We start from the raw sequence: 15,599 nt of genomic DNA, 5'->3' as shown, positions 1-15,599 counted from the left end.
ACCTGGACAAGAGCAATATTGACTGGGGGTGGGGACAAGGGAAGAAGGGTAAAAACCTGAGTGGGCTTAAAAGAGAATGGGAAGTGATTAACTATATTCTGCAATTAAGAGAATATACTTATGCCCTGGCTGATGCAGTTCAGTGTACTGAGTGCCAGCCCAAGAACTGAAAGGTCGCTGGTTTGATTCCCAGTCAGGGCACATGCCTGGGTTGCAGGCCAGGTCCCCAGTAGGGGATGCATGAGAGGCAACCTATCAATGTATATCTCGCACATTGATGTTTTTCTCTCTCTTTTTCCTCCCTCCCTTCTCTCTCTAAAAATAAAAATAAATAAAATATTTAAAGAAAGAGAGAATCCATTTACTAAGTTTTTCTGTAAAAGGGAGCAGGGAAATGGAATAGAAGATGTGGGCAGTAGCTTAAAGATTCATGCCATGGGAGGAGAGAACATATCTTCCTGCCCCCCACGTGTGGCACACTCAAAGGTGGTTTAGTGGAAGGAGGTGGGGGTTGCACAGAGGACTGCTGATTATTGTAAGTAGAGTAGAATTCAGACTTTACTACTAAAGAGGAGCCCTGTGCTTCCCAGCCTGCAGTCCCCAAGACCCTGGGAAAATGTTCTGTTTCTGAGAGAATTGTTGAAATAGTACCTAGGAAAAAGTTGCCTCATAATCTCAAACTTTGTAAATCCAAACCTTTAAAGGGAAGATGTAAAGGCTAACTGAAATTCTTTGAAATACCATTTCATGAGATGAGTAGCCATGGAGGGCCTCACCCTGTCACTGGCAGCCCCTTATCAGACATTTCCTCTCTCTGTCTCTCTCTCTCTGTCTCTCCCTCTCTGTCTCTCTCCCTCTCTCTCTGTCTCTCTCTCTCTCTCTCTCTCTCTCTCTCTCTCTCTCTCTCTCTCTCTCATGGCTGGTCAGCTAAACACCCTGGGACCCTGGACCAGCAGCAGCAGCACCTGGGAGCTTGTTAAAATCAAAATTTGTGGATCCCTCTCACACATCCCTCTCCAGACCCACTGCATCAGCACCTGCGGCCCAACGTCCGCATTTAAACAAGATCTCCTCCTGATGTGTATGGCACATATATGTTTGAGAATCAGTGACCTAAAATACTGTTGATCTTTCATCTTAGACCTTTGTTCTCTCATCTTGTTTATTAAACAATTTTAAAGATAAATTACTCCTACAGCTCCCTGTGAAACCAGAAAGGTATGAAGAAGCAAGAACAGGTGCAATCACACCAAGAAAATGAACAGGAGAGCTTTCAAGACGAACTTTCCTAAGATACTAGAGCAGGATTCTCTATCTTGACACTAATAGAATTTTGATAATGATAATTCCTTTTTTTAAAGATTTTATTTATTTTTAGAGAGAGGGGAAAGGAGGAAGAAAGAGAGGGAGAGAAACATCAGTGTGAAAAGGAAACATTGATCAGTTGCCTCTTGCACGTGCCTAACTAGGGACTGAACTCACAGCCGAGGCAGGTGCCTGACCAGGAATCGAACCTGCAACCTTTCATTTTGCCGGCTGATGCCCAACCAACTGAGCCACACTGGTCAGGGTGGTAATGGTAATTCTTTGTTGTAGAGAGCATCTGGGCATTGTAGGATGCTTAGCAGCACCCCTGGCCTTTACCTATTAGATGCCAGTAGCATTCTTTAAGTTTTGGTTTGTGATTACTGATTATGTTTGAAGATTTTGCTAAATGTCCCCAGGATGAGGGAGGAGGCAGAATTGCCCATCCCTCGGAGAACCATGGGCTTAGAGCGATGCAAGTGAGGGTGTCTTCAGAGGAGGTTATCAGGAGAGGGATATTTTATAGAGGCAGTGGGTGGCATTCATAATGGGACAATAATATGTGCCCATGCTCAGTGCTCACCAGGCACAGCTTGTGCTTTGCATACCTCTTTTAGTCTTTACAACAAATCTATGCTTGTTGTAAAGAAAGTCCTATTTTTCCTAGGAATGAAGAAACCAAGGTTTGGAGATTAAGTCACACTGGAAAGTGATGTTCTGGGAGTTCAATCCCAGGTCCACTTACCCATTATGCTATATTGCCAATCATACACATTTATGGATATATGTATCTATCTATATCTCTCCATCTGTGGGTCTGTTGGCCTATGCCAATCTATCTTCCAAATCTGGGAAGGATTGGAGAGGGTCAGAGCCCAAAAGTGACCTTCAAAACACTTGAGCTGGCACAAAAAGCAGGTATCCAAACAAGGTGTCTTCTCCCACTGCAGCCCCAACCCCCCTCACCTCACCTCCGCCAGGGCCCAGGACCCTTCAGCCTCTTCCTGCTTCCTCTGCCCCTCCCCTTCCCTTGGTGGAAGACAGTTTTGTGTGCTTATCTTGTCCTCTCCCTCTGGAAGGGTTTAAGAGCCTGAACTGAACTCCACTGCATACCCTCGGAGTCTTGGATACCAAAGGCTCCACTGTCCAGGGCCTGGAGGGCAGCTATCTTCATCAAAAGGAACTGCTGGGAAGGGAGTATAAACAGGATCCAGACTTGGGCAGCCTGGTCTCTTCTGACCCCGAGCCCCACTGGTGCCAGGAGCTCCGCAGAGGTTGGCCTCTGAGTGGTTAGGAGAGAGTGCAGCACTCTGGATCTCAGTTTCTCCATTTATAGAATGAGGGCATAGGACAAGATAGCCTCTGAAAGAGGGTGTACCGTATAGGACAGTGGCTTCTCAGGCCTGCTTGTGCATCAAAATCACCAGTGGAGAGACTTGCCTGATCTCCCATCCTCGCCTCTGATGCAGTCCACTCCATGGGCCCCAGCCTCTGTTTAAGATCCCAGGTGATTTCCAGGTATACAGCCAGGGCTGAAAACCATGAACCATGGGAAGGGGCTTGGGGCTGGACTGGTCTGGGGATGGGACCCAGCTGTGTCATTCTGCGATCTTAAGGCTTTGGGCCTCAGCTTTGCACATCTATAAAATGGGGATTATGATATCTACCTCATAGGAGCAAAACAATAAAATGAGGTACGTTCACAAAGTGCAAGTCCATGGCAGGCATTCAGGGAGAATAGACTCCCCTCTCCCGCCTCCCTTCCGACTCTGTTAGGCAGTACTGTACATTTTTTAAAGAGGAGTTTTACTGAGCATTGGCTTGAGAAATTAAGGGAACCAACTTCCTTTTGTACTCTGTTCATAAGTATTGATATTTTATTCTTATCACTCCCATAATAATAAGGGTTGTAATGTCTTATGTACGCAAAAGTTTTGAAAATGGACAAAAGAAGGTTGCTTTCAAAAGTATCAGAAGGATTTAGAGCAAAATATTAACAAGAATTGATTTGGGTCAGTGACTGTTTTCCCCCCTCTACTTTCTGTGCATTTTCTAAATCTTCCATGCCCGAAATCCTCTAATGGCTTCCCATGGCTCAGCACAGTATGCGTCTCCTCAGTGTGGCTCCCAAGACCTGCTTGACCAGCTGTACATGTGAGTCCCTTGAAGCTCTTCTTTATGCCCCTCCCCTTCTCACCTTGGGCTTCAAACACAAGCTTTTTAAAAAAAGTTGTGGTAAAAATACATAACATAAAATGTATTGCTTTAACCTTTTCAAGTGTGCAGTTCAGTGACACCAAGTACATTCAGCGCTGTGTGACCATCACCAGAACATTTTCCTCGTCCCAAACGGAAACTCTGCTCCTATTGAACAACTCCCCACCCTCCTCCTTCATCCCCTGGTAACTTCCATTCTACTTTCTGTCCCTACTAATCTGCTTATTCTAGGTGCCTCATGTGAGTGGTATTATACAATATTCGTCTTGTTTTCTGGTTGACTTCACTTACCAGAATGTTTTCATGGTGCATCCATGTTCTATACCATGTATCAGAATTCCTTTCCCCTTGCTGTTCACATAATATTCCATCGTGTGTGTGTGTATATAGAGAGAGACACACACATACACACACTACACATGGGTGAACAAGTGTCTGTCTGAGTCTCTGCTTTCAGTTCTTTGGGGTTGTTGGGGAGGAAACATTTTCCTTCTAGGTTCTTTGGCTGGTCTAATAATCAAGTTAACATAAGGTCAATTACCAGGAGAAAAAGATTAAGAATATGAAAACCTGCAGGCAGAAAGGCAATTGGGGCTCTTCTGCCACCCTGAATTAAGGGGAAAGGGTAAGAGTATGGGACTTCAAAGGGAGAAAGGTGGTTCCCATGGAGTTGGAAAAACCAATGTTTGCCATGCCCTGCAGAGACAATGGGACACAGAGAGGACTTGCTCTCCAAGCCCTTCACTCTTTGAACTGAGTAAAAGAACCCTCAGTTCTTTACTTGATCAAAGCCTACATGAGAATTTGCCAGCGAAACAGAAATCACAATCTTTTGTGCTCTAATAATGGAAATGACATTCCTTTCATGTAGCTATATTCTTTCTTCCTTTTTTTGGTCTCTTTCTTTTTTCCTTTTAAGTATATATATTTAAATATATTTTATTGATTATGCCATTACAGTTGTCTCATTTTTTCTCCCCTTTATCCCACTCCACCCTGAAACACCCTCCCTCCAGCATTCCCCACCCCTCTTAGTTCATGTCCATGAGTTGTACATATAAGTTCTTTGGCTTCTCCATCTCCTATACTATTCTGGACCATCCCCTGTCTATTTTGTACCTACCATTTATGCTTCTTATTCCCTGTTCCTTTTTGCCCATTCTCCCTCCTCCCCCTCCACGCTGATAACCCTCCATGTGATCTCCATTTCTGTGTTCTGTTCCTGTTCTAGTTGTTTGCTTAGTTTCTTTTTATTTATTTATTTATTTATTTATTTATTTATTTATTTTAGGTTCAGTTGTTGATAGTTGTGAGTTTGTTGACATTTTACTGTTCATAGTTTTGATCTTCTTCTTTTTCTAAGATAAGTCCCTTTAACATTTCATATAATAAGGGCTTGGTGATGATGAACTCCTTTAACATGACCTTATCTGAGAAGCACTTTATCTGCCCTTCCATTCTAAATTATAGCTTTGCTGGATAGAGCAATCTTGGATGTAGGTCCTTGCCTTTCATGACTTGGAATACTTCTTGCCAGCCCCTTCTTGCCTGCAAGGTTTCTTTTGAGAAATCAGCTGATGGTCTTATGGGAACTCCTTTGTAGGTAACTGTCTCCTTTCCTCTTCCTGCTTTTTAAGATTCTTTCCTTATCTTTAATCGTGGGTAATTTAATTATGAAGTATCTTGGTGAGTTCCTCCTTGGGTCCAACTTCTTTGGGACTCTCTGAGCTTCCTGGACTTCCTGGAAGTCTGTTTCATTCACCAGGTTGGGGAAGTTCTCCTTCATTATTTTTACAAGTAAGTTTTAAACTTCTTGCTCTTCCTTTCCTCCTTCTGGCACCCTTATGATTTGGATTTTGAAATGTTAAAGTTGTCCCAGAGTCTCCTCATTTTTTTGAAATCTTATTTCTTCATTCTGTTCTGGTTGATTGTTTATTTCTTCCTTCTGTTCCAATTTGTGATTTGAGTCCCAGTTTCCTTCCTTTCACTGTTGGTTCCCTATATATTTTGCTTTATTTCATTTTGTATAGCCTTCACTTCTTCCTTTATTTTGCATCTGTACTCAATAATTTCTGTAAGCATCCTGATTACCAGTGTTTTGAACTCTGCATCTGATAGGTTGTCTGTCTCCTCGTCACTTGGCTCTTTTTCTGGAGTTTTGATCTGTTCTTTCATTTGGGCCATATTACTTTGTCTCAGTACACCTGTTACATTGGAAGGGGTGAAGCCTTGGGTATTCACCAGGGTGTTTCAACCCACTTCATTGTGTTGTGGTACTATATGTGGAGTAGGGGTCAGAAAGGGAACAATGCTGCTTGCTTGGCTCTCATTCCACTTCCAGACATGTCCCTTGCTACCCACAAGGGAATTGGGCCCTTCTGGTGCTGACTCCTGGGTGAGTGGGTTTGTATACATTCTCCAACCCTGTGTGCCCCTCCTACAGACTCTTCTGTGAGACTGGGAATTATCTCACCCCTGCACCCCCCACAAGTTTTTACAACCAGAGGCTTTAATGCTTTATTTCCCCACGCTGGAACCCTGGGTTGCATTGTCTGTCTCGCTCCCGAGTTGTTACTCCTGGTCTACCTGCACGTGAGTGTGGGACTGCCCATGCTAATGTGGGACTACCCAGTCCGCCAGCTGCGGCCTTTCCACACATCCTTCCCACCCCTCCTATCAGTCTGGATGAATGTTTTTCTTAAACTCCTTGGTTGTCAGATTTCCATACAGTTTGATTTTCTGGCAGTTTTTTGTTTTTAAATTGATTGTTGTCCTTTTTTTGGTTGTGCAAGGAAGCAAAGCATATCTACCTATGCCTCCTTCTTGGCTGGAAGTCAACATGGCTATATTCTTTTGGTTAGAAGGAAGTTACTCTAGGGGAGGAAATTACATAAGACTGTGACTACCAGGAGGTGGGGCACTTTGCAGCCATCTTGGTGGTGGTACCAAAACCGTCCTGCAACCCTCCCATGAGTTTTGTAGGTTATTCAATATCTTTATAATACATTTCTTTTTGGCTTGAGCTAACCAGAATTGGTGACTCATTTGCATTCAGAGCCATATACAGATGCTCGTTGACTTAAGATGGAGTTACAACCCAATAAATCCTTCATAAGTTGAAAATATTGTTAAATCAAAAATGCATTTAATACACCTAACCTACTGAACATCATAGCTTAGCCTAGCCTGTCTTAAATGTGTTGAGAGCTCTTACACTAGCCTACAGTTGGGCAAATATCTTGAGTTTCACCTCAACAGTAATTGCCTTTGTGTTCTCACCAGAAGCAGAAGACACAGACGCATATTGTGTAGACTTGATGGGGTACCAAAAAAAAAAATAAAAATCCAAAAGCTACTGGCAACACAGTGCACTTAATTGATTGTTTATCCTTGTGATCTGTGGTGGCGTGCCTGACCGGGAGCTGTGGCTCACCACCTCTGCGCAGCAGCATGAGGGAGTATCGTACCACATATCACTAATCCAGGAAAAGATGGAAATTTAAAGTACAATTTCTACTGAGTGCATATCACTTTTGCATCATCATAAAGTCTAGAAATTGTTAAATTAAACCATAACCAGTCAGGGACCATCTGTAGTTGCCTAGTGTTCTGTAATTTTGTGAATCTGATTTCTATTGATCTATCTCCTTTCTGTGTGAACTATTAACACTGCTAATTGCTCCTTTTTCTTTTTCAAAGTTATCAGTTCTGTGTCTGAATACTTTACTACCTCAGAGCCAGCTGCCTAGCATCTATCAAAAACTAGTTTGGATGTTAATCTCTACAAAGATCATAGAAGAGAGGTTAGGAACCTCTCAAATTAGCCTTATCGAAGTTGGAAAACTGAGTCCTGTTAATGGAACAGCTGATAAATTCTCATACCCAAACCAAGGATTTTGCAGTTTATCTTCATTTTGGCTATGACCAGAAGGTTGCTGTCTTCCTTAGAAGTTCTGCAGAATTTTAATATCAGAAGTCCAGTGCCAATAAGCTTATACAAGAAAAGAGAATTTGTTATTTCACATAACTAGGGAACTACTGGCAAGTCTCACAGGATCAAAAGAAGAACTACAGAGCTCCAGGACCTGCAGACGGCAGCTGCATACAGGCAGCTCTCTCTGACACTCTTGCTGGCATCTCTGTCATCTCTGTGTCTCCCTTCCTTGGCCTCATTCCTGACTTGCAATAGTGCCTCTGATTGTGACCTTTAGTTTTTCAGCCGGAAGAGAAAGAAGGGTTGGGTCAGGTCCTTAGTCCCAATGCCAGGAAGATAGGATACTAAACTAGGCCAGAAGAAGGACCATGAAAAACTACTGCTCAATACAGGCTCTGACTCAAGCCCATTGTCAGTGCCCCTCCCCCCAGGCATGGACAGACCAACCATGTAAGTGATCCCTGAAATAGTCAAGATTCCAAACAGAAAAAGACAGTGCCTGTGGTAAGGCCCTGCCTGGAAGCCGCGAATTGGAGGAGGTTTTTTTTGGCCAATGTTTTTCCTGGAGTCTTAGTATTCATTTCATTGCACCCAAGGTCCGGTGTTTTAGCCCACTGGCAAAATAGGGTTACACTGAATTTTGCCTGTATTGATTTCACTTGTTCCCTAACTACTTGACAGTTGAGAAAAAACTAGTGACAGAGACACGAAGGCCAAGGATGACATGGAAAGTAGCTGCGCAGTTCATGGGTTTAGGCCAAGGTTAAAGTATATTAACAAAACAGGCCAGAGCTTTCTCTTTACTACCACTTTCTGTGACTTATAAGCACATTGTTGATTTTTGTTTTTAACCTTTCAATAAGGCATGATGTGTCAGGTTTATGAAAACCACATATATTCAGAGACTCATCTTAGTGCCACCTTAGTGTGTTTAGACACATGGGATCTTAGATCTTAATCTTGGATTGAGATCAAGATCAGTAAGACGTGGCTTTTAGATGAAGTAATATTGTGCTCCCTTTAAATGTGTATATTGAGACTGAAGTTATCCTAGTAATAATTCCAAGGAGGTACTACAGTGGGCTCCCTGTAGGGAGCTGATCTGTATCTGGGACCATTTACAATTGCTCGGGGATGTACTCACAGCTGATCACTTGTTCTTTGGCGGTTCTTTATGGAGGGCCCTGAATGTGCTAATTGCTAGAAGCAATGATGTAGAATAAACTGCCTCATTCTACCTACTTATAGCCTGGTTTAGGGCTCTACCCCCAAGTACAGAAGCAGCTCACTTCTAAATTTAGATTGGGATCCAATACTTAGGATGACAGGTGTACAGAAGTGAAGATAAAATGTGCCTGATGTCTCCCAGAAGCAAAAGGGTGTATAGAGGGTGGGAACTCAGGTTTTGGTTCAGAGAGAGTTGGGTTTGACTTTTAGCAAAGACACCCCCTAGCTTTTTGACATTGGGAAATTAAGAAGTTCACTTCTTTAAGTCTCTATTCTCTCATCTGTAGAATGGGGCTAATAATAATACAAACCAAATGGGATTGTTTGATGTGTTTTAATAAGATAATCCTAGGAAGACATTTAGCATTATATGGGCACATTGCTTGAAAATCACTATAGTAGTTGTAATAACCTTAGGAATCATGATTTTTTGAGCCCCTCTGTGTCCACTTTCCACCATCCTCTTAGAACTTCTTCCAAGTCTCCATACACAGAGCAAACCACCACTACCACCTGCAGGTGGCATGGAATCTCTGACGGAGACTTTAGAACCAGGCTAACTTGGGTTTATATGCAGGATTCAACTCTCAGAGATCCAGTTTCTCAACTGTAAAATGAGTAAAATGATACAATAACACAAGTCGTTAGGGTTAGAGGTAATGATAAGCTCCATTGTAGGTTGACTTTTAAAAAGTTCCTCATCTGGCCATCTTTACCAGCCCTTGTCATAGTGATGGTTTAAGTGAGGATCTCTAGGGGACAAATCTCAGTTGTCCCTGATGTCAGTTTTCTCTTACTGGTCCTGAGCCATGATAATGGGCACTGCCACTTGGAAATAGGCTCTTCATATAACTCATCTTGGCATGGGTGCCAAGTAAGAGGCAACAGAGATATCAATCTCAGCCCCAACGAGAGTGGACCTGTAAGACTGAATTATAAATGTACACTAATGTAGTTGTGATTTTTGCATCAAGACTGGCAAGAAATATTAGCAAATAAAAGATTTGTTTGATATAGAAAAAATGATGTTCAAAAATCAAAGTTTCTTGGGAAAGTTCTCTCTGCTTCTGTCTGGTACTAGAAATCTGCAAATCAATAAAAAGTCTGCATTTTCCCCCAAATCATTGATTCTTCACATTGCAGATTCTTCCCCCGATACCATTTCACATGGGTCTCTATTCAGGAGGAAAAAGGCATGGGGTGTTTAAAAGTTTGATGACATCTTCTGACATTCTCCGTGCTTGTGTCTTCCAGCCTACTTCTGCTTCCTCCTGACTGCTCTGGGTGTGACAGCTGGTGCCCATCGCTTGTGGAGCCACAGGTCCTATAAGGCCAAGCTGCCTCTGAGGATATTTCTGGCTGTCGCCAACTCCATGGCTTTCCAGGTGGGGATGGAGTGGACATTCCTCCACACACATTCTAGGCTCAGTGTTCAGGCCCCAAGCACTCCCTGCCTGTCCCAAGTTTTATCTCCTTCCAGCTTTACATACTATCCAATGTCACCTGGGTACTTCGTGGCTCAAGACATGCTGAACTCCAGAGGAGGAAAGGAGATTTCTCCCTCCAGAATTCATGCCCTGAATGTCCCCTGAAACCCTCCACAGCTGTCTAGCTCTAATGAGAGCCAAGTTCTGTGCTGACTATGCTGTATGCGTATTGCATTTGATCCTTGCACTAACCCCACAGCTTAGGTGTTACGTGTCTTCCCATTTCACAGATGAGGGAACTAAGGCTTAATGAAGCTAAAGAATGTACTCAAATTATATGACTAAAAAAATGAATCTCTAGTATAGGCAAATTCGGGTCTGACACAAAGCCATTACTCCTACAAAACAAGTTCCTGAGGCCACCCACTAAGTTTGAAGTGGAAGGTCTATTCAATATGGAGTTGGAAGACAGGATTTGAGTCTGATGGTTGCTAGCTGTGAATCATTTACTCATCTCCAGGTTTTTTTATTTGTAAAAATACAGATGTGAGTTCACTCCCAGAGTTGTTACGAAACCATTAAAAATTGCAAGGAGCTGTATATAAAAATGTAAGGCGGGATCACCACTGCACTAGGGTTGGGCTATGTTTTTTTAGGACTATTCCAGTCCTACACATTTCCCACCATCTTGGTGACTTTCTGAGCTGCTGGAATTTTGGATTGATCATGGATCTCTGTTTTCCCAGGCAGGGTGAGTGGGAACAACTTGTTTTCAAAGTTTTTGCCCATATATGAGTGCAGATGATTCCAGACCCTGTGAATTTTCACCCATTGGGAAGAAATGGCAATTCCCAAAAGTGCTTTAGCGTCAAAGGAAACAAGTGACCCAGGATCCCCTTTGTGACCCTCAGACATGGAAGTCACGTGACCACCTCTGCAATGGGCCTCCCATCCCTACAAGACAGCCTGACCCTAAGCATTTCTCTAAGCTGCTCTTGTGTCTGAGAATTCAAATCCCTGTTTCAGGCTTCCCTCCTGCCGTTTGAAAGCAAATACGATCTAACACAATAGATCACCACGGGAACACAATTCAGATTCTGTATACCTACTGGCTATAATTCAAGCACATTTGGGAATCAGAATCAGGGGCCTCAGGGAAAAGCTGTTGTGCACAGAGGAGTCGCTGGCAGCCTCTTGGTTGCATGCTTTGTTCACCAGCGGCACCGCGAATACGCCACACTTTATTTTGACTTCAACCATCTTGGTTCAGTGTTGCACTTTGTTCATCATAACAAGAAGTTACGATAATGACAATTTAGAAACTCATTGACTTAGGTCTTACATGCTATTTAGGACTTAACTTAGTAATTTTCATTTATTTTGTTCAGGCAATTTATTATTTTTAGCCTCCAATTACACACTTGTATGGTTATAAAGCACCTCTGTTATTGGAATTTTTCCCAACATCAATAACTTGAAACTGAGAGCATAAACCTTTTTTCCCAGTGAAACTATTTGTTAATAACTCAGTTTTTGAAAACGTAAGTTTCCTTAACAAAACATCCCATAATAGAACATCATATGGTGATTTTAAATTTACTTTTGGGGGAAAGTACTTTGTAGACCTGGGTCCTGAAATAAATTTTTGGCTCTGCCATTTGCTAAATGTGGGCCTTTGTACAAGCCTCTGTTCCTTTATAAGCAAAGGGGGAGAGTACTAATACTTACCTCACAGAGTTGCTGGGAGAATGAAATAAGGAATAAAAAACACCCAGCTTGTGAAGCACCCAGAAGCACTCAGTGAATATCATTCCCCCTCTTCTGTGTTAGAATTGGCACACCATCTCATTCATTTCTGTATTTTACTGCCTGTCGTATGGAAAGCACTCAATGATTGTTTGTTAAGTGAATTAATATTTTAAAAGCATTTCTAGAAATCATCAAATTTGAACTATGCCTACATCTTTTAGGGCCACAAATATTTATTGAGCCCCTGCTGTGTGGCAGGCACTGAGCTAAGCACAGTGAGTTTAATGATTAGCAAACACAGCCACCATCCTTGCCTTCATAGAGCCTTCTGTCTACTGGGATATTAGAATTCCCACGTTTCCCAGTGGAAATGGCAGTGCTCCGTGGGCGTGGGGTTTTAAAACGATGTCATTTAGAACGTAAGATCAGCATAGGGCCAGCTCCCATGTAATGTATAACTGTCAGAGGGAGAGTGCAGTCGATCCAGACCACTTAACTTCAGGACAAAAACCACCTGGGAACGTAAAAATGTGCTGTGATCTGCCAGTCTAGGGTATTGACCTATATCCCTGACTTAATGTAGAGCCATTGATTTAGTTTCCCTTTGATGTCCTCCTGAGTTTTTAAAGATAGTTTCAAGGGTTCTCTTCTGCTTTCTTCCATCAGGATTGTCATGCCTTTGGCCACAATGGAAAAATGGCAAGGTTAGCTCTGAGGATCATCATCAGGGCTTTTGCTAGATGCTGCAAGATCTTGATCATCAAAAACAATCTTCTAAAAATTTGGACTGGAACATTTGAAATTCCCTTTTCGTCTTTATTTTGTAGAGCAGATATGTGCTGGGCAGGGGGCGGTAGTGAGGAAAGGTTTTCAGCTCTACTTTTAGGCTGAAAAGATGTCTCTCAGCTGTTGTCTTTGGGTCTTCCTAGAGACTTCTTAAATAGGGATTAAGGCCTTCAGTTTTGTCCGTTGAAAATCTCTTGTTATTATGCAGGAGCCCTATTGATGTGGAGCACTCTATAGTCCCACGATTAGGTTTCAGTGTTGGTGGTGAGCCTGAGTTGGGTATTTCCCTTCCCATAGGCCATCAGGCTTTGGTTAAACCCAGGTGATAGGCCCTGATAAGATTGTTTCTCTTGAGGACAGATCTTGCTAAAGAAAAGAGAGCTCTACACAGAGCTCACATTTCAAAATGGTTACATCTCTCCTTTTCCTGCTAGAAGAGCAAGTGGATTTTCCTTAGCTATTCATGGTGAGAACTTGATGGGGCTTCTGGAGGTAAAATTCATGAATGTGTGGAGCCCCCTAGGACCCGGCACTCTGGGAGTTTCTACTTCTCAAGCTTGTCCACAATAATTCATCAACTAAAGTAATTCATCGGTTAAAGTTTAAAGAATTCCTACCCATTCCAGCTTTTGCTCCCGGGCCTCTGCTTGTAGTAGGCTGTGATTCTCTGTTGCTGCCTGTTTGTCCCTCTAGATTTGGGAGCTGCAGTTCGCCTGTGATGTCATTTCTCTGATGGACTTAAGAGAGTTGTTGATTTTTGGTTTGTATGGCATTTTTTGTTGTTGTTGCAAAGGTAGGAGTTACTACCTCCAAGCTCTTTGCAAATCAGACCAGAAAGTGGAAGTTACAGTGTGATCTGTGAATATGTCACGTAGATCTTGTGGTCACAGGCCATGAACCTTGGCAGGTATATAACAACAAAAACAGTAACAATTTTTGAGTGCTGACCACCTACCTGTATTTCACTAAGCACGTTAGCTATCTGACAATACTCTACAAAGTAGATATTGTTATTGTCCTCATATGATAGGCAATATCAGTAAAATTGAAAGATGCTACTATATAACCTGACCAAGGACATTCAGATTTAAGTGACAGAAGGGGGATTCAAGTGCAGGCGGCTTGAGTCCAGAGGTCGCCCTCTCACTCATGCTCTAATGCCTGTCCCAGCATGAAAGTGTGCATATATTCTTTCATTTTGCAAATGCACACAGGCTAAACATTGCTCCCTGCACTGGAGACTGAGACAGACACACTCCCTGTCCTCATAATATGTACTCGTATATTGCAGGGGGAGAGAGAGCAAATAAAAAGTAAGCAAAAGAATGTGAAGAATTTAAACACAGCGATGTGAGTAAGGGTAAGAGAGAGGCAGCTTCTTTAGAGAGGACAGTCAGAGAAGATCTCACTGAGCAGGTGACATTAGAGCTGAGACCAGCGGAAGAGAACAGACCAGGGAAGAGCATTCCAGACAGAAGGAGGAGCCAGAGCAAAGTGAGAACAAGGATGGTAAGTTCAAGGAAAAGAATGGCCAGTATGGCTGGTCCACTTGAGCGTGGGAGATGGTCACAGAAGAGGCCAGAGAGGGCAACAGGGACCACACCAGTGCAGGGCTGTCAGGCAGAGCAAGGAGATTGGGTATTGTTTAAAAAGCCTTGGGAAAGCACTGCAAGAGTTTAGTCAGGGGAATGATGTGGCCTAATATATTCTGATGGCACAAGGAAGCCTCAGAATAATTATGACAGGCCAGAGATTTTTGTGCCAGATTCAGGCTCATAGAGCAGCCCCGACTGCTGGGTCTCTGTGGGCGTGCACGTCAAGGAGGGAGACTCGGCCATGAGGCAGTGCTGTCCAGGATGACTGGGGTGTTAGCAGCAGCATGTAGTACTTTGGTTAGGAGAACAAAACGCCAGCCGGAACACTGCTGCAGGCTCCCAAATCTCCAGCCCTCACCTCAGGCATCCTGTTTCAGCGTCTGCCACCTTTCCCACCACAAGCCTACACTTCAGAGGTACAGCCTTTCTTCGGCATAACCAGGTTTGCCTTCCTCTTTCCCGGATGGGTGGATGTTGTTGGGTTCCTCCTGCTGTGTAAACAGGCAGCAGCAGAAGTGGCCCTGACCTCGAAGCCCTGGGAAGTCTTCCTGGTGAGGTTTTGAAAGATCGCTTGCATGCCAAGCTTCACACTGTCTCCTTCCACAGCGTTTTGCCCTCCTGGCACATTTGGAAGTCAAGCGGAAAAAACAAATAGCTTGGCCATCTTTGAGCAGCTTCTCTGCTCATGATAATAGTGATTTATGGATTCATTAAAGCATTCTTGTTATACATACTGCTCTGTAACTCCAGATTGGCAGTATCGGTGGAGATTCTGACAGATGACTGGGTGGAGGTGGGAGGTTATATGTCAGAGAGAGAGGGGTAGGAGAGAGAAACTCTCCTGAGGCTGCTGCAGGAGGCTCACAGTATTTTGGCATTTTCTTTCTGTGTTTACCTGGCAGGGTTAACTATACTGCCTGCTAATAAAAATATCTTTTAAGGTAGAGATTGACATGGCCCAGCCTCCTAAAATGCCTTACTTCCTTCTTTGTTGTGGATGTAGGTCAGTGAAAGCAGGTGAGATGAGTGAAATCACCTCAAATGAATGAGAAGGTGATAGCCTGAGGTGGCCTGGGAAAAGCAAGTAGTTCCATACTCAGACACACCAACCCACAGGGCTGGTCTGTCTCTCATGTTACCCTCCACAAACACGGCAGAAACTGTGCAGCTGTTACACTTTGTACAACAGTTGTATTCCCTTAGCATTTCAAGATGATTACATGTTAGTAAACAAAAAAGGTATATACTTTAAAAGCACACAGAGAGTTTTTATGTAAAGAAATACTTGATAAAGTAGACAGTATTTTTGTAAACAAATAGTTACCAGATTTTGTTTGTTAATTTGGCTCTACATCTATA

The 15,599-nt window shown here is 43.1% G+C and overlaps 1 protein-coding gene across 1 annotated transcript in view; it reads left to right on the top strand.

The window, feature by feature from the left end:
- The window catches only part of SCD5 (stearoyl-CoA desaturase 5), a 172,328-nt gene that overhangs the window by 89,111 nt on the left and 67,618 nt on the right, over positions 1-15,599 (top strand). The window contains exon 2 of the mRNA XM_024574878.4: positions 9,938-10,068. Coding sequence (XP_024430646.1) covers positions 9,938-10,068 — 131 coding nt within the window. The remainder of the gene's footprint in view (positions 1-9,937; positions 10,069-15,599) is intronic.

This window comes from Desmodus rotundus, chromosome 4 (genome assembly GCF_022682495.2).
Source record: "Desmodus rotundus isolate HL8 chromosome 4, HLdesRot8A.1, whole genome shotgun sequence".
NCBI lineage: Eukaryota > Metazoa > Chordata > Mammalia > Chiroptera > Phyllostomidae > Desmodus > Desmodus rotundus.
This window is presented reverse-complemented; position numbering and strand designations above follow the sequence as displayed.